Source organism: Felis catus, chromosome D3 (assembly GCF_018350175.1).
Source record: "Felis catus isolate Fca126 chromosome D3, F.catus_Fca126_mat1.0, whole genome shotgun sequence".
In the NCBI taxonomy this organism is placed as follows: domain Eukaryota; kingdom Metazoa; phylum Chordata; class Mammalia; order Carnivora; family Felidae; genus Felis; species Felis catus.
Genome location: NC_058379.1, coordinates 19,831,795 through 19,854,684, shown reverse-complemented (window position 1 = coordinate 19,854,684; position 22,890 = coordinate 19,831,795). Strand labels below are relative to the sequence as shown.

Here is a 22,890-nt window from a genome sequence, read left to right as displayed (position 1 = left end):
AAACTTGACATGCTGATTCTAAAATGTATGTAGGGGACAGCTGGGTGGTTTAGTCGGTTAAGTGTCCAATTCTTGATTTCAGCTCAGGTCATGATCTCATGGTTCATGAATTTGAGCCCCATGTCGGACTCCATGCTGATATTGCAGAGCTTGTTTGGAATTCCCTCTCTCTTCCTCTCTCCTTCTCTCTCTGCCTCTCCTCTCTTCATGCTCATGCTTTCTCTCTCTCTCTCTCTCTCTCAAAAATAAATAAATAAACTTAAAAAAATTTATAATAAAATGTATGTAGGAGATAAGGGGATAAATACATGTCAGTGACCAGCTGAGAGAGAATAGAGACCATCTGGCCTACACGTCTGTGAAGATATGTGGAATAACATCATCAACATGGTGGAATAAGCGCTTTCTGCCATCTTCCCTCAAAGAACACCAATTTTGTAATCACCCACAGATAAGAGGGCCTTTGTGGAAGACCAGAATTCCACTAGAGAAGTTCTAGCACACTGTTGGAAAAAAGAAAATCGAAGACTGGATGTAATGAAGAGAGTGAGAGGAAGAGTTTCAGTGTACCTGTGTCCCACCCCTTCCCCAAGGTGGCACAGCTAAGTGCCAAGAGAGACCTTCTCAGCCTGAAATTTCTCCCACAGGGGAAATTGAGAGTATGGGAGTAAGTGCTCAGCAATCCAGTTGTGCAGAAGTCTGCCAAGAGGACCCACTTGTTTCTCATCCCATCCAGAATATGGAGGTGTGCCGCACATCTAGGAGGCTGAGGAGTGGCTGAGAGAACACCAGCCATGGCTCTCAGCCATGATCAGAGGAACATGAATCCTACTAATTACTTTGCAGACTTATCAGGAAGCCTGCCAGTGAGCCGCTGGGGTCTCCTCACCTATAGATCCCCTCAATTGGCCCAAGGGCACCCCAGCATGCCACACACCTCACCCACATGCACCTCCACCCTCTGGCCAGCTCTCTTTCTGCATCCCTGATGGTGGCAAGAGCAAGTGTTTTTTGTATAAGGTTAGTGAGCATTCACAGAAAGCCATACTGACTCTGTGGGATTGAGGAAAGCACACTAACTTCAGCATTGCCCTAGGGAAAGCAAGCAAAGGGAGGCTGTCAGAACTTGGCCTGGCTTTGCAGGATCAAGAGAAGACATATAATCTTAAAAAGGATTCCCCCCAAAAAGGAACAAGAAATGTGGAGCAGGTATATCCATAGAAAAAGTCTGAGAAAGCCTTGGAATTTCTAGCAGAGCTTAGAGAAGGTATTTCTCTCCTAAAGCCAGTCAGTAAAGATGTGGGGGTGACTGCTTCCTCAAAGACAGTAATACAAAATTTGAGAAACATGGGGCCATCTGGGTGGTTTAGTCAGTTAAATGTACAAGTCTTGATCTCAGCTCAGGTCTTGATCTCAGGGCCATGAGTTCAAACCCCACATTGGGCTCCACACTGGGCATGGAACCTACCTAAAAAAAAATTTTTTTTGAGGAACATGAAAAATCAATGAAACATGGCACCACCAGAGGAGTACAGTTTTCTAGTAGCCAATGCCAAAGAAATGGAGATCTGAGATTTGTTTGATAAAGAATGCAAAATAGTTGTTTGAAAGAAGCTTGGTGAGGTACAAGAAAATACAGAAAGACAATTCAATAAAATAAGGAAAACAATACATGGAGGAAATGAGAAGTTTAGCAGAGAGAGATCACGAAAATAATCAAACAAATTCTGGGGCTGGAGAATACAATGAATGAAATGAAAAGTGCAATAGATCACATAAATAGCAGGCTGGATCCAGCAGAAGAATCTGTGAAGTAGAGGACGGGTCATTTGAAATAATTCACTCAAGGGGAACAATGAAAAAGTTAAGAAAGTCTATGAGACTATGGGATACCATTAAGAAAAACAATATACACATCAGGGGCTCCCAGAGGGACAAGAGAGGGAGAAAGGGACAGAAAGCTTATTTTAAGAAATAATGGCTGAGAACTTCCCAAATCTGGGAAGAGATTTGGATATCCAAGATCATAAAGCCTATGGGTCCCCCCACCAAATTTCAACCTAAAACTATATTCTTTTTCTTATAATGAAAGTGTCTAAAATCAAAGGGAAAATTTTTTAAACAAGCGAAAAGTCTTCACATACATGGGAACCTCCATAATGATATCTGCAGATTTCTTAGCAGAAGCCTTGCAGGCCAAGAAAGAGTGGGATGATATATTTAAAGTGATGGAAAAAAAACCCTGCCAACCAAGTATACTTTACCTGGTAAAGTTATCCTTTAGAAATGAAGGAGAGGGGCACCTGGATAGCTCAGTTGGTTAAGCATCTGACTCTTGATTTTGGCTCAGGTCATGATCTCACAGTCGTGAGACTGAGACCCACATCAGGCTCTTTGCTGGGCATAGAGCCTGTTTAAGATTGCCTCTCCCTCTGCCTTTCCCCCACTTGCTTGCTCTCTCTCTCAACTAAATAAATATTAAAAAATAAAAATAACTAGGTGTGCCTGGGTGGCTCAGAACATTAAGTGTCCAACTTTGGCTCAGGGCATGACCTTGCAGTTTGTGGGTTGGAGCCCCATGTCAGGCTCTGTGCTGACAGCTCAGAGCCTGGAACGTGCTTCGGATTCTGTGTCTCTCTCTCTGTCCCTCCTCTGCTCACGCTCTCTGTATCTCTCTCAAAATAAATAAACATTTAAAAATAATAAAAAATAAAAATATTAAAATATAGCTATAATTATTTGTTAATGGATACATAATATAAAAAGAAATTATAACATCAAAACATAAAATGTTGAGATGGGGAGTAAAAGGTACAGTTTTTGTATGTGATCAAATTTATCACCTTGAAATAGACTATTACATCTATGAGACATTTTATGTAAACCCCATGGTAACAAAAAAGCAAAAAGTTACAGTAGATACACAAAAGATAATTAGGAGGAAATGAAAGCATACTTCCATGGAAAATCATCAATTTGCAAAGGAAGACAGCATGAGGAAGAAAATAACAAGGGAACTACAAAACTGCCAGAAAACAATGAGTAAGATAGAATTTAAGTCCTTATCTTTCAATAATTACTTTAAATATAAAGGAATTAAATTCTCCAATCAAAAGGCACAGAATGGCTACAAGGATTTTTTTTTAAGTAGTATGGTAGCTATCATTAACAATACTGTGTTATATACTTAGAAGTTGTAAGAGAGTAAATCTTAAAAGTTCTCACCATTAAAAAAAAAAGGTAATTATATGAGGTGATGGAGATATTTACTGTGATAATCACTTTGCAAGTATAGTATACAGATATCACTTACTGTGATAATCATTTTGCAAGTATATGTATATCAAATTGTGTTGTACACCTTAAACTTACACAATGTTGTATGTTATTATATATCCATAAAGCTGGAAAAAAGAAAATGTATGTAAAAAAGCATAAAAGTAGCAAAGATACTCCTATCAACGAAAAATAATAAAGATTTGCCCTCAAATATCAAGACTTACTATAAAGCTATAGTAATTAAGACAGTATGGTATTGACACAAGAGTTAAAACACTGACAAGTGGAAAAGAGAAATAACTAAGGAACACTCATATACATGGACTTGGTTTATGACATCAATGGCACTGCAGATCACTGAGTAAAGGAGGGTCAATTGTTTATCATATGAAAAAAATTAAATTGGAAATCTATTATACACAAAAATAATTTTAGATTGATTAAAGACTTAAATAGGAAAGGCAAAAGATTTTGAATTTTTATAAGGAAGTATAGAATATCTTTATGTCCTTGAGGTAGAGGGGGATTTTAAAGTAAGATAGAAAAAGCTCAGATACCTGGCTGACCACCAAAGTACAGATGCATGCATGAGAACCCAGGGAGCCAAAAAAAAAAAAAAAAAAAAAGACAGAAACCAAAGGGAGCTCTATCTTACAGAGACAGAGCTATACGTGTGAGATCTGTGACTTTACAGTGCCTAGGACTGAGTACATTCCCCAACCCACACAATGTAGGCAGTGGAGAACAAGTCTTACCCATAACAGAGGAGAGAACAGGGGGCTAACAAAGCAACAGGAAACTTTTGTGGGAGCACCAAAAACAAGGGAGACAAAGAGGGATTTAACTTTGAGTATAAATCAAAGTTTATAAACTTGGCATAAATTCTGCATGAAATCTTGACTGACTGTGAGACTACTCAAGTGCAAAGAAAACCTCTATAGGACTAGGCCAAATTAGCAGCAGCTAGAAGCTGAAAAAAACAATCATAGACATCAGCAGCTATAAACTTCAGTGTAGGAGTGGGAGGTGGGATGACATGAAAGATGTTGCAGTTTGAGTCCAGGTAAGTTAATTGCCTACAAAACAACAACAACAACAACAAGAAACAGCAATCTTCAGAAGAACAAAGCAGATTGTGGAATGCTACATCATATGATCTATGATGGCCAGTCTGCAACCAGGAATTATTAGACACACAAAGAAATGGCAATATAAATGTGACCCACACTCCAGAAGAAAAAGCAGTAAATAAATGAGCAGGCCCGGATGTTGATTTAACAAAAAAAAGCTTTGAACCTACTATTATAAATATGTTCAAAGAAATAAAGGAAAATGTGATACTAATGAATGAACAAATAGAGCCTCTCAACAGAGAAACTGAAACTATAGAAGAGAACCAAATGGAAATTCTAAAGTTAAAAAGCATACTAGCTGAAATGAAAAATACATAGGAGGAACTCAACAGCACAAACAAAATGACAAAAGAGAGAATCAGTGAATTCAATAAGAATTACCCAAGAGAAAGAACAGAAGGGAAAAAATTTTGAAGAAAAAGGAGCAAAGCCTCAGAGACCTGTGATACAATATCAAGTAGTCCAACGTACATGTAATTGGTATCCCAGAAAGGAGAGCAAGAAAGAGGCAGAAAAAATTTTTTTGAAGAAATAGTAAGAAAGTATCCCAAGTGTGGTGAAAAATGTTAATGTTCCATGCAAAAAGCTTAACAAACACCAATGAACACAAAGCTACACCTAGGTTAACATCATAGTCAAACTGCTAAAAGTAAAGATAAAGAGGACATTTTGAGAGAACTAAAAAAAAATACATTATATGCAGGGAGGAAATGATACAGGTAATGGATGACTTCTGATCAGATACAATGGAAGCCAGAAAACATTAGGATGACATATGTAAATACTGAAAGGAATAAAAATATGTCAACCATGAATTCCATATCCAGCAAAAGTACTCTTCAAAAATGTAGATGAAATATATACAAATATCAAATAATTATTTGTACACCTAAAGCTAATTTAAAAAAACCTTATTGCAAAACAAAATAAAGAAGAATAAAGTGATTAAGAGATTTCTCAACCAGAACACAAAAAACCTAAAACCATAAAGGAGGAAATTGATATATGGGACTTCAAAATAAAATTTTTGTTTTTAAGTTTATTTATTTATTTTTAGGGGCACCTGGGTGGCTCAGTTGGTTAAGTGTCATACTTCAACTCAGGTCATGATCTTGCAGTTCATGAGTTCGAGCCCCACGTCGGGCTCTGTTTATGCTGACAGATCAGAGCCTGGAGCCTGGTTCAGATTCTGTGTCTCCCTCTCTCTGCCCCTCCCCCACTCGCACTCAGTCAGTCTCTCACTCTCTCTCTCTCTCTCTGTCTCAAAATAAATAAACATTTAAAAATTTTTTATTTTGAGAGAGAGAGAAACAGAGCACAAGTTGGGGGGGAGGGGAAGAGAGAATCCCAAGCAGGCTCTGTTTCCAGAACAGAGCCCGATGTGGGACTCAAACTCACAAACCATGAGATTGTGACATGAGCCAAAGTCAAGAGCTGGACACTTAACCAACTGAGCCACCCAGGCACCCCTAAAATTTTATTTTTTTTAAGTTTATTTATTTATTTTGAGAGAGGGAGAGAGTGCACCTGAGCAGGGAAGAGGCAGAGGGAGAGAGAGAGTCCCAAGCAGTTTATGCGCTGTCAACTTGCAGCCCAACATGGGGCTCAGTCTCACAAACTGCCAGATCATGACCTGAGCTGAGATCAGGAGTTGGATGTTGGGGCGCCTGGGTGGCTCAGTCGGTTGAGCGACCGACTTCGGCTCAGGTCATGATCTCACGGTTTGTGGGTTCGAGCCCAACGTCAGGCTCTGTGCTGACAGCTCGGAGCCTGGAGCCTGCTTCGGATTCTGTGTCTGCCTCTCTCTCAGCCCCTCCCCCACTCATGCTCTGTCTCAGAAATAAACATTAAAAAAAAAAAAAAAAGAGTTGGATGCTTAACTAACTGAGCCACCCAGGTGCCCCATAACCTTTAACTCTTTGAAAGATATATATTTTTTTATAGGAAGGAAAGATATATTTTTTTTATAGTAGGAAAATGCTACTTAAGATACCACTGTTCCAGAATGACTAAGAGGAGAAGAGCTGGAGAGGGTGTGGGGCAAATGGGATTCATACATTTCTTGAGGGAATACAGAATCACATGGCCATGACACTTTGGCAGTTTGTTCACAAATTAAACCTGACCACCCAGTCAGTAGTATTTCCCCGGACATAGATCTTTGCCAACCCCAGAGAGATGAAAACATGTGTATACACACAAATTTGTACATGAAGCTTCATAGCAATTGTGTTCCTAATAGCCAAGTCTAGAAATAATCTAAATTACAGTAAGAGAGTAGAAAAACAACATGTGATGTGGTATACTACTCAGCATGAAAGAGGGATCATGCAACAATGTGGTTGAATCTCAACCAAGAACATCAGGCCAGTGAAAGAAGCAGGACATTAAAAAGTACATAGTATATGATTCTATTTATTTAAAATTCTAGAAAACCAAATCCGTGGGGACAGCTAGGACCAAGGGTGGGTTGAAGGCCTTAAATGCAAACCCTAGGGGGTTTATGGAGGGCATTATGAATGATTAATATTTTGTGAGGCACCTGGGTGGAGCAGTCGGTTAATCATCCAACTCTTGATTTCAGCTCAGGTCGTGATCTTCCGGTGGTGGGATCGATCGTCGTGTCAGGCTCCACACTGAGCATGGAACCTGCTTGGGATTCTGTCTCTCTGCCCCTCCCCTCCCCATAATAAATAAATAGATAAATAAAATCCATCTTAAGAAGAGAATGATTAATATTTTTAATATGGTAGTGATTGTATAATTGTGTACATTTTCCCAAACTCATCAAACTTTACACTTAAAATGGGAGAGTTTTATGTGCATAAATTATGCCTTATAAAACTGTTAAAATTTGTAAATATTTGTAGAGCGGCATTAAAAATGTGAAAGGCTTATTTGCCATGTTGTCTAGCATCTGCAATGGTAAAGCCATAATCCCAAGGAAATTACCTCAGATTATGACTGCATTTTGGGATAAGATCTTCAAAGTAATTAAAATGAAATGATTAGGGTGGGCCCTAATCCAGTATGACTTTATAAGAAGGGGAAATTTGGACACAGACATGTACAAAGGAAAGAGAATAGGAAGACACAGGGAGATGACAGCCATCAACAAGCCAAGGAGAGAGGCCTCGACAAATCCTTCCCTCACGGCCCCTAGAAGGAACCAAGCCTGCTGACACCTTGAACTTCTAGCCTTCAGAACTGAGAGATAATAATATTTCTGTTGCTTAAGCCATTCTGTTACACTCTGTGACAGCAGCCCATATGAGGATACTTGGGATAGAAGTGGGACAGTATACATTTAACAAACATTTCTTCACCTACTGTGAGCCTGGCACTGCACTTGGGTCCAAGCATCTAATGAACAAAGAGACATCTTGTGCATGGGTGCATCCCTGTCGTGGGGTGCACGCAGCCTGAGACCATGGAAATCAAAATGAACAGGATTGTTTGGGGCAAACAGCACACACATGAGAGCATGGGCACAGATGACCAGATTGGAGAGCTGTTGAGTCAAATTCTGTCTCTCCTTAAAATTTTTTTAAATGTTTTTATTTCTTTTTGAAGGAGAGAGGGAGAGACAGAGCATGAGCGGGGAAAGAGCAGAGAGAGAAGGAGACACAGAATCCGAAGCAGGCTCTAGGCTCTGAGCTGTCAGCACAGAGCCGACGCGGGGCTCGAACTCACAAACCGTGAGATCATGACATGAGCCGAAGTTGGTTGCTTAACCGACTGAGCACCCAGGCGCCCCAAATTCTGTCTCTCCTGAGTACTTGTTATATTTGTAGTGTGTGATAAGGTATTTGAATTTGCTCTAGGATTATTTCGTGAAAGTGATTTGTCATCATGAGACATCTTCAAATGGCTAGATTTCCTTCTACTTTCAGGAGATTGCTTCTTGAAGACAATACTATTGCTTCTCCTTTCTTATTTCCCCCATCTTAACAGGTGGCATGGAATCCAAAGCCAGAGTCGGTGACCCTGCTGCAACTTCTATCCCTGGGCCCCCCCCCCCTCACCATCAGCTGTGTCTCTATGATGACCAGCACATTGTGATCAAGGTGCATCCCTGTGGGTCTGCCTCTTCTGGTACTCTGTCTGGTGGTGACTTCTCTTATTGCTTGTACAGGTGATGACAATGCCAGAATATTTGAGGAAGAGGTTTGGTGGCTTCCGGATCCAGTTCCTCCTTGCTATTCTGTACTTATTCCTCTATATCTTCAATAAGATCTCGGTGAGTTGTATAAAAGCCAGCCCAAGAAACAAAACAAAACAACAAAAATTCAGTAGGTAGGATGGTGCTAGATTGGTGTCAGCAGTTCACTCTGTGGCCCCATAAGTTACTTACGTTTTCTTCTGTCTAAGCTAGAGCAGAGAAAAAAAAATAGCTTAATAATACTTTGCAAAAAATAAAGGCAGGGGCATCTTATTTGTCTCCCAAGCCTCAGTTACAGGTCCCTCTGCGTTTCTAGAGAACCTTGGCCTTAATCTAGGTCATGTCATCAAGTGATGTCACTCCTCTGCTTAAAACAATCCAGGAATTTCCACCACCCTTTCAAGAAAACCTAAGCCCCTTGTTATGATCTGTGAGGATGTTCTGTTCTAGTCCCTGCCTCTCCAGCCTTGTCTCCTGATCTCCTCCCCTGTTCTCACCAGGCTCTGGCCCCACTGCCTGCCTTATGTTTCTCAAACCTGCCAATCTTATTCCCACTGAAAGCCCCTGACATTTGTTTCACACTGTGTCTAGAATGTACCCTCCCCCCCAAAAAATTTTCAAATATCACCTCCTTGAAGAGGCCTTCCATGGGTGTACCCAGTCAATCTCTATTTCATTGTTATGTTTTGGTGGGTTTTTTTGTAATACTTGTTACCATGTGAGAATAATTTATCTGTTTCCTTTCTGATTATCTGCCTTCTCCACTTCAGTGTAAGCTTGTTGAGGCCGAGAGCCTTGCCTGGCTTGTTCACTGCATTACCCACTGTGCTGAGAAAATTATTGGCACCTAAGGCACTTGATAAATGTGTGTGTGTGTGTGTGTGTGTGTGTGTGTGTGTGTGTGTGTGTGTGTTTAACTGACTGAATGAGGGGCGTCTGGGTGGCTCAGTTGGTTGAGTGTCCAACTCTTAATTTTGGCTCAGGTCATGATCCCAGGGTCATGTGATCGAGCTGTATACTGAGGGTGGAGCCTGCTTAAGATCCTTTCTCTCTCTTCCTCTGCCCCATTCCCCCACTCATACTGTCTCTATAATAAAAACTATAAATAAATAAATACATGCACGCATGCATACAGACATACAATGTATCACTTATCACACTACATAGAAATTGCCTATTTAGTTTCTGTCACTAAATATAAGCTTCTTGGGGGCAGCAACTGAGTTTTAGTAGCCCTGTGTCTTCTGAACCCTGTCGAGTATCTGCTATGCTGGTGCACAGTAAACATTTGGTGAATAAATGGATAGATGAATAATGGGAGGATCTCTGCCCATTGCATCCCTACTTTGGAGACCAGAATAACTAGGCAAGAGATTAGCCAGTTAAATGATATGCATATGCTTTAAAATCAGTGCCAGCCAAACCAGGGATCAACAAATCCAGCCTGCAGGCCAATCAACCTAATGTTCTGCTTTGTACAGTCCTTGAGCTGAGAATGGCTTTTTATAGTTTTAAATGGTTGTGGAAAGCAGTGGCAGTATGTGGCCTGCAAAGCCTACAGTATTTATTATCTGGTCTTTTAGAGAAAAAACTTACCAGCCCCTGTTGAGCTGTCCCCTTTGCCTCTTCCAATGGCAGAACTATAAGAACAGCTCACTCTCTGAGCATGTTCCCTGTTCTAAGGGTCTAGAGAGGAATAGGCTAAGTTTTGTATGAACTGAATTCATTGGATTGACCCAAGCCCTAAAAGTGCTGACCTTGGTTGAACTCATGGGGCATAAGCCTTTTTTCCCAACAGAACTTGGGTAGCCCTCACCCCATGTCCATTAGTGACGGAGTGAATGTGCTAACCATAGACCACTTCCTGCAGATGGCTTCTAGGGTCTTTATGATACTGCTTTTGATTGAGCTGGAAATGAAAATGCAGTACAGGCTGCATTGTACTTGTACTCATTTCAGGTGGAGATCTGTACTGGTGCCATGTTCATGAGACTGGTTTTGGGGTTAGACGTCTACCTGGCCACCATAATCTTGCTGACAATTATGGGCATTTATACCATCACAGGTGAGGTTACTGTAACCACACAGGTATTTATACTGACACAAAAGCTCTACTTTTTTTTTAATGTTTATTTTTGAGAGAGAGAGAGTGTGAGTGGGGAATTGCAGAGACAGAGGGAGACACAGAATTCGAAGCAGACTCCAGGCTCTGAGTGGTCAGCCCAGAGCCTGACGCGGGGCTTGAACCCACGAGCTATGAGATCATGACCTGACCCAAAGTCAGACGCTTAACCGACTGAGCCACCCCGGGCGCCCCAAAGCTCTACTACTTATAGTGGAGAGCTAGTAGACAAGGAGGCAGAGGGTCTCAGCTTTTGCATTTTCCCTAAGTCTGTAGATCATACTGCTAGGCCTGAGGGGGTGGAACAGTGAAAATAATGGAGGCAGGGTGCCTAAGTGACATACTACCTCTAGAAATCAGATCAGGCCAGTGGGGGCTTTCTAAGGGCATTGGCAAGGATGGCAGTGATCATGTTTGGAGCGGGCCATCATGTGACACTGCAGGCTGCTAAGTAAAAGAGTAGAAACAGAAAAGGAATTAGGGGGAGGCAGCAGCTTCAGTCATCCTGGTCACCTGGTAACCTGGTCAGGCCATCAGATAGCATCTTTTATGTAGGCAATTCTGTCCCAGAGTCTCTGCCTAAGTTTTGAGAGCAGGGGCCCTCATCACTTGTTTTTTCCAGCCACAGTGCAAATCTTGGATGCTGGTGAGTGTCCCTGGCAGTTTACCACTGTCTGAGTGAGGAGGATCAGGGTAGGGAATGGAATGCACTCAATTAATGGCTCTCAATGCACAAGGGAGTGGGAGTTGGGGGTTTCTTCCTAGGTGACATTTGGTAATGTCTGGATACATTTTGGGTTGTCCCAACCAGGGAGGGGGGGTGGTGCTGCTGGCATCTAGCATGTTGAGACCAGAGATGCTGCTAACTGTTGCTTCCAGACCAAGATTTTGTGATTAAAGATGTACTTTTTTGCTTAGGAAAACTACCAGCTTTTCATTCATCCAAAAAATGGGAAGTAAAGGGAAATTGGGACATAGAAGGGCAAGATAAGAATCCAACAAAAGATCATGAGGGATGTTAAAGAGAGAACACAGGATGTACCAAGACTAAGCATGTTATTGTAAGACCTACTGACTTAAAGGTACAAAGGTGTGAATGGAGAGATCTGGAAGGAGACAAGCATGTAGAATAGGGATACAGAAGTGACTTTCAGCAGAGAGTCTCAAATGTTGCTTTTGTTTCTCTTTCTCCTACCTATTCAGGTGGTTTTGCAGCTGTAGTTTATACCGATACCTTACATGCTGCTGTTATGGTTCTGGGATCAATCTTGTTAATGGTCTTTGGTAAGTCAATCTTGGAAGACTGGGCACCATGGCTGGAATCTTCCAGTCTGATTGCTGTCTGGGGCCATTTCAGCACTTTCATCTTTTGCAGATGAGGAGACTGAGGCCCTCAGATCCCTTAGAGCATTATCTCAGGTCACACAAAAAGTTGAGAAGTAAACCTTTGCTCACTTCAGAAGACATAGAAGTGGTAATGACAAACTGTAGTGCTTTGGGACAGTGATCGACTGGCCCACCACACTCATCCCCACCTCTGTGCCTCAGCCCATGCTCTTCCTCTGCAGTTATAAGCCCCTCTCCTTTTTATCCACGCAGTTAAATCTACCCATCAAGGTCAACAGAAGACCCACCTCCAAAAATGTGATTCTGTTATTATTCCATCTACATGTCTTTTCTTCTGTGGACTCAAATCACTACTACACACACCTTGATATTTTTGTGATACATACCTTGATTGTTCATTGATTACACAATCAATAAATCATACCCCTCAGCTCCAGAACTTCTTAAGAACCAAAACCATTGTATCCTGCACACAGTGTGAAGTCTGAGGCACATGGTAGGTGCTTATTAAGTGGTAAGAATGAAAATAATAGCTAACAGAAATCGAGTATCAGGTACCACGTAAGCATTTATCCATATTAATCTTCACATCACTGTGATGCATAACTACTGTTGTTATCCCCATTTTACAGATGAGGAAACTGAGTTATTCAGTCAAGTAACTTGCTCATGAGACACACTAAGAGCAGAACTCATAGCTGAGTCTCTAAACACCAAATTCCACTATGTAAACTGACATATTATAATACCTGTAATGGCAAGTACATTTAACCTTAAAATGATAGTTTTCTCCCACTAGCTAAGATAATGACCTCAGTGAGGTTGGTGTTACCCACTGCTCCATGGGTCTTACATAAATCTAGATTGGTCTTACATAAATCTAGAAGGAAAAACTCTTGTCTCAGGTATTGAAAAATTATTGAAATGGTACGTGAATACAGTTGAAGGACTGTGGTTCCGTAAAGCATGTTGTTGAGCCCCATTGAATGAGAAATGATAGAATCAAACAGAGTCACATAGTCCTCACTCTTAACATTCAGTAAGCATTAGTGTGCCATGAGGTGTACTCAGAGCTATATTGCTGGAACACAAAATACACATCAGGCATAATATAAGGAATTTTTTTAATGAATTGGGAAGCACTGACTAATTTGAATGACAAAACCCTAAACTATAGAACACACTAAACCATTGTTTTTAATTGTGTACTAGTGTTAAACATCAACAGTTTTTAAATCTGCCACCCTCACCCCAATAGTTGAAAATGACATCTGACTAAACTTTAGGAGCAGGTGGAATATTCCATTTAATGTTAGCAATTATATCTCTAAGTAATTATATATTCTTTACTCTTATAGACTGAATATTCATCTCCCTCCCAAAATTCATATGTTGAAATCCTAACCCCCAAGGCAAAGCCATTGGGAACTGATTAGGTCATAAGAGCAGATGGGGCACCTGGGTGGCTCAGTCGGTTAAGCGTCCGACTTCAGCTCAGGTCACGATCTCACAGTCCGTGAGTTCAAGCCCCGCATCGGGCTCTGGGCTGATGGCTCAGAGCCTGGAGTCTGCTTCCAGTTCTGTGTCTCCCTCTCTCTCTGCCCCTCCCCCGTTCATGCTCTGTCTCTCTCTGTCTCAAAAATAAATAAACGTTAAAAAAAAAAAATTAAAAAAAAAATAAGAGCAGAGCACTCATGAATGGCATTAGTATCCTTATAAAAGAGACCCCAGAGAGCCCCCTCACTTTTTCCACCATTTGAGGACACATTGAGAAGATAGCCATGTATGAGCCAGGAAGGGGATCCTCACTAGACACCCAATCATCCAGCACTTGACCTCAGACTTCCTAGCCTCCAGAGCCATGGGAAGTAAATATTTGCAGTTTGTAAGTCACCCAACCTATGGTATTTTCTTATAACTGCCCAAACAGACTAAGACTTTTTCTGAGAAATGTAATGGGATTTTTTTATAATTAGGGCATTCATGTTGGTAGGTAAACTATTTTAAACTAATGGGATAATTGTTTTCTTTTAAAAATATACAAGATCTTATACATCCAAATGAGTATTGTCCAAACTAGTCGCCATGAGACCCCATACACATCCAGTTGCAATTTTTTGTTTTTAATTTTTAGGTAGTACACACACAAGGTAAACAAAACAAAAAGGTACACAGTGAAATATTCATTGCTCCCAGTTTCTCAATTCAACTCTCCAGAGACAACTAGCATTATTAGTTTTGTATATATCCTTCCAGATATATTCTTCATGTATACAATCTTTTTTTAATCTATGAGAGACATATTTTAACAGAATCAAAACAAAATTTTGCAGTCTGTTATTCCACCACTGGTTCTATATCTTGGGCAAACTTCTATGTCCGTGAATGGAGAACTATTAAATCTTTTTGTTTTTGTATTTGTAGTAAACTTTATTGAAAAGTGCACAAGTCAAAGTATGTAGCTAGATGAGATATCACAAAGTGAACACAGCCTGGTAACAAGTACCCAGGTCAAGAAGCTATCTTTGTTTCCCTTGCTTTCCAAACTTTATACCTTTTGTTTCCTTTTCTTGCCTATTGTACTGGCCAGGGTCATTAGTACAGTGTTGAATAGAAGTAGAGACAACAGACATCCTTGTCTCTTTGCCAATTTAGAGAGAAATCTTTGGATATTTCACCATTAAATAAATCATTTGCTGTCAATTTTTGGTAAATACTCTTTGCCAGGCTAACAAGTTCCCTTCTAGTCCTAGTTGGCTAGAATTATCATGAACGTGTTTTTTTTAAAGTTATTTATTTTGAGAGAGAGGGAGGGAGAGCAAGAGCAAGAGCACACCAGTGGGGGAAGGGCAGAGGGAGAGGGAGAGAGAGAGAATTGCAAGCAGGCTCTGTGCTGTCGGCACAGAGCCCGACATGAGGCTCATACTCATGAACTGTGAGACCATGACCTGAGTTGAAATCAAGAGTTGGATGCCTAACCGACTGAGCCACCCAGGTACCCCTATCATGAACAGGTTTTGAATTGTAGCAAGTGTTTCTTCCACATTTACTGAGATGATTATATTATTTTTCTCCCTTATTCTGTTAACATGGTGAATTATATTGAATTATTTTTCAGTGTTAACTCAATCTTGAATTCCTGGAATAAACCCAGCTTTGTTGAGACATACCCTAAATTATCCTCCAAAGTGGCTGTATTAACTTATATTCTCAGCAATATATGTCAGAATATGTGTTCCCTACCCTTACAGCCAATAATTGATGTTTTAAGCCTTTTTAAAAATTTGCCAAATAGGGGAAGGGAAAAAAAAGTATCTCATTCTTGTTTTAACTGGAAGTTTCTAGAGACTGGTGAAGTTAAGCATCATTTTATATACTTAGTGGCCATTTGGAGTTCCTCTTTTGTAAATTACCCACTCATATTCTCTACTATATTTCTTCTGAGTAGTTTCGCTTGGCTATTGTTGTATAAGAGTTCTTTATACATGACACAAATTTCTTCTTTTGGCCTGACAGCTTTTTAACTTGATTTCAGTCATATAAATTTTAAATTTTGAGGTCAAATTTACCAACTTTCCTCTTCCTTTTTATGACTTGTCTAAGAAGGTAGACTAACTCAACTCTCTAGTTCTGTAGTTCATGAAGATATTCTGTTTTTTTCTAATAACTTTGTAGTTTAGTATTTTGCTTTCTTTTAATCCATATGGAATTAATTTATAGAAGTGCCAGGAGGTGTCTTATTCATTTTATAGTCACTCAGTATTCTTTTATTGACTACTTTCAACTCTAAATGATTCTGAACACATTTCAATAATCAAATCTGTATCAAAGGAACATGTTTTAATATGCCAAAATAAAGGGTTTTTTTAGTTAAGTGGAACTATGGGTGTTTTGTGCCTTTTAAAAACATTTTTTTTAATGTTAAGATTGTATACCACTTAGGATATTGACAGATGAATGCTATGACTGAGGAAAATTTCAAATATGACATTTTATAAACATTTTGTTGGCATTGCAGGAAAGTGAATATTAATTTCTATTCTAGCCAAGATTCTTTAGAAAGCTTGTGATAGAACTTTAGTTCAAAACTAGCATAAGCAAGTAAATACCTTCTTGGCTCACGTAAGTAAAAATTCCAGGGGCACAGTACCTTCAGTGATGCCTAGATCCAGGTTTCTGAATGAACCAGGTAAACAAGAGAGCTTCAAACTGCCAGACTAGCTCAGAACCCCAAAGAAAGGAAGCAGGCTTTTTTGGTTCCTTAAGCAGAAGTCTTCTGGGACAGATTCTGATTAGCCCAGTTTGGGTCTCATATCTATTCCTGGCACATCAGCTGTTGCCCATGGGACAGAGCATTGGCCAGGCCTGGGGCACATGCCATATTGGAATGGTGGACAGTTTGATGAGGCCCACCTAAGCGACACAGGATGGAATGCAACTGGAAAGAGGGGTTCTGCTACCAGAAGCTGGAGTGGGGGGGGGGGCGCACACAACCACCAATGTCCACTGTACTCCCATTTCTCTTTGGAAGAGATGATGTCTTTTTTTAGGCACATACATACAGTTTTAACTATTTTTCAGTCCATTGTGCTTTTTATACTAGGTACAGTCAATGAAACTGGGTCTCACTTTGTAATCTTGGGTCTTCAAACATATGTTATTGTGTGGTGTAAGATACTGATAAATTTTATCGTGTTTTAAGCCTTTCAGGAAGTGGGAGGATACCAGGAGCTACTGAATAAATACCCACATAGTAAGCCAGACCCAATCCATGAAGGAAATTGGACTGCCAAGCCAGAGTGTTTTATTCCTCGCCTGGATTTTTTCCGTATCTTCCGAGATCCCGTCACTGGAGACTTCCCATGGCCTGGAATTGTCTTTGGCGTCTCCACCCTCTCCTTATACTACTGGTGCGCTGATCAGGTAATTAGACGTGGTGCAGGTGAAGTGACTACATTGGAGGCTGGTCGGTCTCAGTGCATTCTAGGCTTTACCAGTCTCTATAGGCAACAGCGGGCCTGACTGCACTCAGTGATCAGCTTTCCCTTCCAGTCTTTACTTATTGCCTAAAGAACTTCATAAGAAATTCTGTTTAAAAGGAATTTCACTCACAGTCCCATTATAACCTATCATCTATTTTCATTGTTTCCTTCTTCCCATCATTATCACATGAAAAACATGTCAGTTTTCCCCAACTGAGTCTGTAAATTAAATGTAACCAATCACTATTTCAGTTGGATTTAAGGACTCAAATTTATTCTGAAAATTATATGGCTCACTATCAATGGTAGCTCATTAAATAAGCTGTGAAATATTCACATGGTGCAAAGGCAATAGAGAAATGAAAAGAAAGTACAGCTATACACAATAACATGGATGAATCTTCACAGCTTGATTTTAGACACAGAAGGCTAGGCACTGCATGATTACATTTTTATAAAGTTTAACACAGGCAGTGCTAACTTGTGTCATTTAGGAATACATAGTAATTGGCATATATATAAAGAAAAGCAAGGAAGAAATAAAGTAGTCATGAAAGCAGGCATATCTGGAGCAAGGGAAGGGGTTGAGATGAAAAAAAGTCCCATGTAGCAGCATTATTCACAATTACCACAAGGTGGAAACAATCTAAATATTCACCCACCAATGAATTAATAAAACAGAATGTGTATCCATTCATTGGAATATTATTCAGCCATATAAAGGAATGAAGTAGGAACACATACTACAACCTAGATGGATCTCGGAAACATTATACTAAGTGGAAGAAGCCAGACACAAAGATCACCTAATGTATGATTCCTTTTATATGAAATGTCGAGAGTAGGCAAATCCATAGAGATGGAAATCCAATTAGTGCTTGCCAGGGGCTGGGAGAGAAGGAATGGAGGGGGACAGTTTAATGGATGTGTTTGTTCTTCTGGGGTGATGAAAAAGTTTTGAAAGTAGAGAGAGGTGGTAATTGCATAAGATTGGGAATGCACTAAATGCTACTGAATTGTTCGCTTTAAAATGGTTAACTATATATTATGTGAATTTCACCTTAATTTTTGCAAAAAAACAAAACAAAACAAAAAACAAAAAAAGAGCCACAGGGAGGCTTCTGGGGTACCTGCAATGTTCCATCTCGATTTGGATGGGTGTTAGACTGTATGCTGTTAATGTGCTACTGTGTACTTTCATATTTATATCACAATAAAAAAAATACTTTCATATTTATATCACAATAAAAAAAAGGTTTAAACATTTTGTGGAAGAAGAAAATGCTATAAATCCCTAACCCAAGTTTGAAACTGAACAACAAAGGGAGAGAACTTGCCAAACCAGATATTTAAACATCTACAAGGTAGCAATAATAAAAATAGTTTGAAATATCCAAGAATAGACACACAGACTAATGAAACAGAACAAAGAGGTCAGGCAGATTTATGTACTTATAGGAATTTAATATGTATCTAAGGAGGCTTCAGAAATCAACAGGGGTGTGGGTCACCTGGCTGGCTCAGTCAGTAGAGCATACAGACTCTTGATCTCAGGGTCATGAATTCAAGCCCCAGGTTGGGCTTGGAGCCTAACTTAAAATAAAACTAACTAACTAACTAACTAACTGACTGAATGAATGGAAAGAAAGAAAGAAAGAAAGAAAGAAAGAAAGAAAGAAAGAAAGAAAAAGAAATGAGGGAGATACATACTCTTTGTTAGAAAACCAATGGACTATCTGGAGTAACAAAACTTCACCCCCAGCCAGCACTTAGTACAAAGGTAGACTTCAGGTGGGTTAAAGACTTAAATGTGGGAAGTGAAACTATGCATCTAAGGAAGGGTAACAGAATATTTTTAAGACATATCAGGGAGTACAAATCATACTGGTTTGATTACATTACATATAAGTACTTTTTATTTTTTACTTCTTTAAGTTTATTTGTGAAAGAGAGAAAGAGTATTGGTGAGCATATGAGCAGGGGAGGGGCAGAGAGAGAGGGAGGGAGGGAGAATCCCAAAGGAGAAAGAGAGAATCTGGTCAGCATAGAGCCCAACACAGGCCTCAAGCCCACGAACTTTGAGATCATGACCTGGGCCAAAACCAAGAGGTAGATACTTAACCGACTGAGCCACCCAGGGGCTCATACATAATAAGTACTTTTTAACAAAGAGTATCATAGGTAAAGTCAACAGATGACAGATTAGAGAAGATTATTGGATTTATCATGATTAAAAAACAATAGCAAATCCATAAGAAAAAGGAGCTCCAATAGAAATGTGGGCAAAAGATAATGACAGGCCATTTATAAAAAAGGAAATTCAAACAAGCATTAATGCTAACAAGCATATAACCCAGAGTTATCACATAAGTACAGCTTAAAACCACAAGGAAACTGGCAAAATTAGAAAGATTGATAATGCCCAGGTCAGCCCTCACACAAGGGCTCCTGGGTGGCTCAGCCAGTTAAGCACCCAGCTCTTGGTTTCAGCTCAGGTCATAATCTCGTGGTTTCATGAATTCAGGCCCCAAGTTGGGCTCTGTGTTGACTGTGTGGAGCCTGCTTGGGATCCTCTGTCTCCCTCTCTCTCTGCCCTTCCCCCACTTAAACTATCTCTGTCTCTCTCAAAAAAAAAAAAACAAAAACAAAAACAAAAAAAAACTCGTGCACTTCTGGTGGAAGTATAGACTGGTGTGATCTGTTCTGGAGGGTAATCCAGCAGTATTTTATAAAAGTAAGTATATCGTACTCTGAGCTAGCAGTGGTGTTCCTCAGAAGCTACCTAAAAAGTCCTCATGCAAGTTCATGAGGGACTATAATATGCAATGTTGATCACAGTGTTGATTGTGCTGGTTACTCCTAAGTGGGTAGATAAAATGGCAGGGGGGCAGTAAGACTGTGGAATACCATACAGTCATGAGAGCAATGGACTAGATGACATGTAGCAACACTAAAGGGTCTTTAAAATGTAGTGAGTGGAAAGACAAGAAATGAGATCCAGAGCACAATACATGGGTATTCTCTCTAATATAGCTCTGAGGATTTTTTTTTATTTGTATTTTTGCCGATCTATTTATCACATGTTTATTGATCTTTCTGTATTTTTCTTTTCAGTTTCTTCTGCAAATTTAAAAGTTGCCCCTGGCCTTTCACTTCTGACAATGGGTAAACTAGATTTCCTGAACTACCTCCCATAACAAAATTTTCTAGTTCTACTGGGTAAAATGTAACAAGCATCTTTTTGTAGTCATAGCAAAGCTCATAAGAAAGGAAGAAAATCTCCAGAGGCCAAAAAACCAAAGAGAGTAGTGAACTCAAGAGAGTTACGCTGAGGGGCACCTGGGTGGCTCAGCTGGTTAAGCATCTGACTCTTGGTTTCACCTCAGGTCATGATCTCACGGTTGGTGAGTTTGAGCCCCACGTTGGGCTCTGCACTGACAGGGTGGATCCTGCTTGGAATTCTCTCTCTCCTCTCTAACCCTCCCTTGCTCATATTCTCTATCTCTTTCTATCTCTCAAAAATAATTAAATAAACATTTAAAAGAGAGAGAGAGTTAAGCTGACACTAACACCTATGGTGCCCTGAGAGCATTTGCCAAGCCAGGATTTCCGAGGCTTAGGTTTAACTGGCCAGGTGAGAACAGGAGAAAGGCCTTGAGTTCATGAGTGGTGAAGAGTGAAGGCTGTTACCTCAGTGAAAAGGTGAACTGGGAAAATATCTGCCCACCAGCAAGGAGAAATAGCTGAAAACAAACAAACAAACAAACAAAATCAACATGGGCCCCAGGAGGAAGAAAAATTCTCCCTGAGAACTCACAAGGGAAGACTAGCCTTCCTATACATTTAGGTGTTTAATTTAAATTTTTAATTTAATTTAATTCCCTGAATTTTCAGGGAAACCCCATGGGAAGAAATGAACATAAACTCATCCAAAATTTGTTACACATTGACCCGGCAGGAGTAATGGCAGATTTTCCCTGGAGAGATGCACCCTCAACCGAGGTCTTGCAGGATTCCCACAAATGAATGCCTGCCCAACATGAACCCCTAAGCTGAAATTAGAAGACACGGAAGAATCAAACCACCTTGAGCCAGAAACAGCAGAATTAGGACCCCCAAACTTCAGAACATTGAGGTATACGATACCAAATACAAAAAAAAAAGTTTAAAGAAATAAAAATGGAACTAAAAACATTAACACCATTCTACCAAAATGATCAGTCAGATTTGAATAATCAAACTTCTAGATATGAAAAATAGGCTTACTGAAATGTGAAACTCAGTAGCTGTTAAAATAGCAGATTAAAGGAGCACCTGGCTGGCTCAGTAGGAGGAGCATGCAACTCTTGATCTCAGAGTTGTAGATCACATTAGGTGTAGAGGTTACTTAAATAAATAAACATTAAAAAACTAGCAGATTAAGCATAGCTGAAGGGGACAAAATAGTCATCTGAAAGAGATAATTGAAGAAATTGAAAGCACAAAGCTGGAAAGTATGAAAGGGAAACAAAGTGACATGGAAGAGAGAATCAGGATTAAAATATATCTCATTGGAGCTCCAGAAGAAAAGGAGAGAGAAGCAATATTTTAAGAGAAAGTGGCTGAGAAGTTTTGCCATTGCTAAAAGACCAGGAAGCATTGGATTCCAGAATCACAGTGAATCTCAAGCAGAAATAATTTACAAATCCACACAAAGAAATGGAATGAAACTGTAATGAAAGTTCAGAACATCGAAGACAAGGAGATTTTGAAAGGTACCTAAGAGGAAAGATTACTGATGAAAGAAGACAGTTATACCAACAACAGGCTTCTCAGCTGCAACCATATAACCCATGGCAGAGGAGTAAAATTTTCAAAGGCATTGAGGAAACTGTCACCTCTAAAGTACATGCCCAGCTAAGGTATTATTCATGACCAAGGGCAAAATTAAGACATAACCTTCCCTAAAGAAGGACTGAAGGATGTACGTTAAAAAAAAAAAAAAGAAAAGAAATACTCATAAGCAAGAAAAATAGCAAAGATAGTGACAGGTCCTGAGCAAATGGGCTGAAAAATAATAATTACAAGTACAGGAAGTGAAAAATGGAACAAAACTAAAATATTGGACCACAGTTTGAAGTTAAATCTGTCTGTGGACTCTAAATTGTTCAGAAGGGTGGGATGTTGATTTGAAGACTTGTATTTGTAGACTTGAAGTTGTATCTATGTGAAAATTTTACGGGTCATTATTAAATACACAGAAGTAGAATACATAACTTCTAACTAGTAAAGAAAGTGACTTAAGAAAAATGTTTGATTAAAAGAGAAGCAAACAATCTGAGGGAAGGAAAATTGTTAACTTTGGGCCACCACCATTTTTAAACAATAGTCCTCTCCTTGCCCCACTTTGTAATATATGATAATGTACAAAAGTGCTTAGGACTTCCTACATGGATGATGCACTGCCTTTCTGATCACCCTTGCCTCAGAATGAGAGCCAACTTTCTGTCCTTGCCCTCCTCCTTCATCCCCTCTCTTGAGAGACTGGCTCTTCTGTGCACTGGGCTAAGTAAAGACCAGGAAATGCAGCCTGGCTGCCCACCCACACCCGCTCAAGTGGAAGCCTGCGTTCACTGAGAGGCCAGCAACAGGATACCAGTGGACCTCCTGAGAAACAGTACCTGTTGCATGAGGAGGACCACTTTGGGGCTCTTCCTCCTATTATTAAAATCATGCATTTGGACAATAAACAAAACATAAAAAGAAGATGACCATCCTGCCTGCTCATTTTACCATGCCAGGATTAACCACTGTAACCATGTCACTTTATTCCTGTGCACTTTTTTTCTCGGTACAGAGCCACGGTGTACAGCCTGCTGTTGGATC

General features: G+C 39.9%; 1 protein-coding gene across 4 annotated transcripts in view; it reads left to right on the top strand.

The window, feature by feature from the left end:
* LOC101091563 (sodium/glucose cotransporter 1-like) overlaps positions 1-22,890 on the top strand; it is a 57,922-nt gene that overhangs the window by 11,586 nt on the left and 23,446 nt on the right. For all 4 annotated transcript variants that reach the window (XM_045042329.1, XM_045042328.1, XM_045042331.1 and 1 more), the window contains 4 exons: positions 8,548-8,652; positions 10,534-10,639; positions 11,900-11,980; positions 16,746-16,966. In XM_045042329.1, coding sequence (XP_044898264.1) covers positions 8,548-8,652; positions 10,534-10,639; positions 11,900-11,980; positions 16,746-16,966 — 513 coding nt within the window. The remainder of the gene's footprint in view (positions 1-8,547; positions 8,653-10,533; positions 10,640-11,899; positions 11,981-16,745; positions 16,967-22,890) is intronic.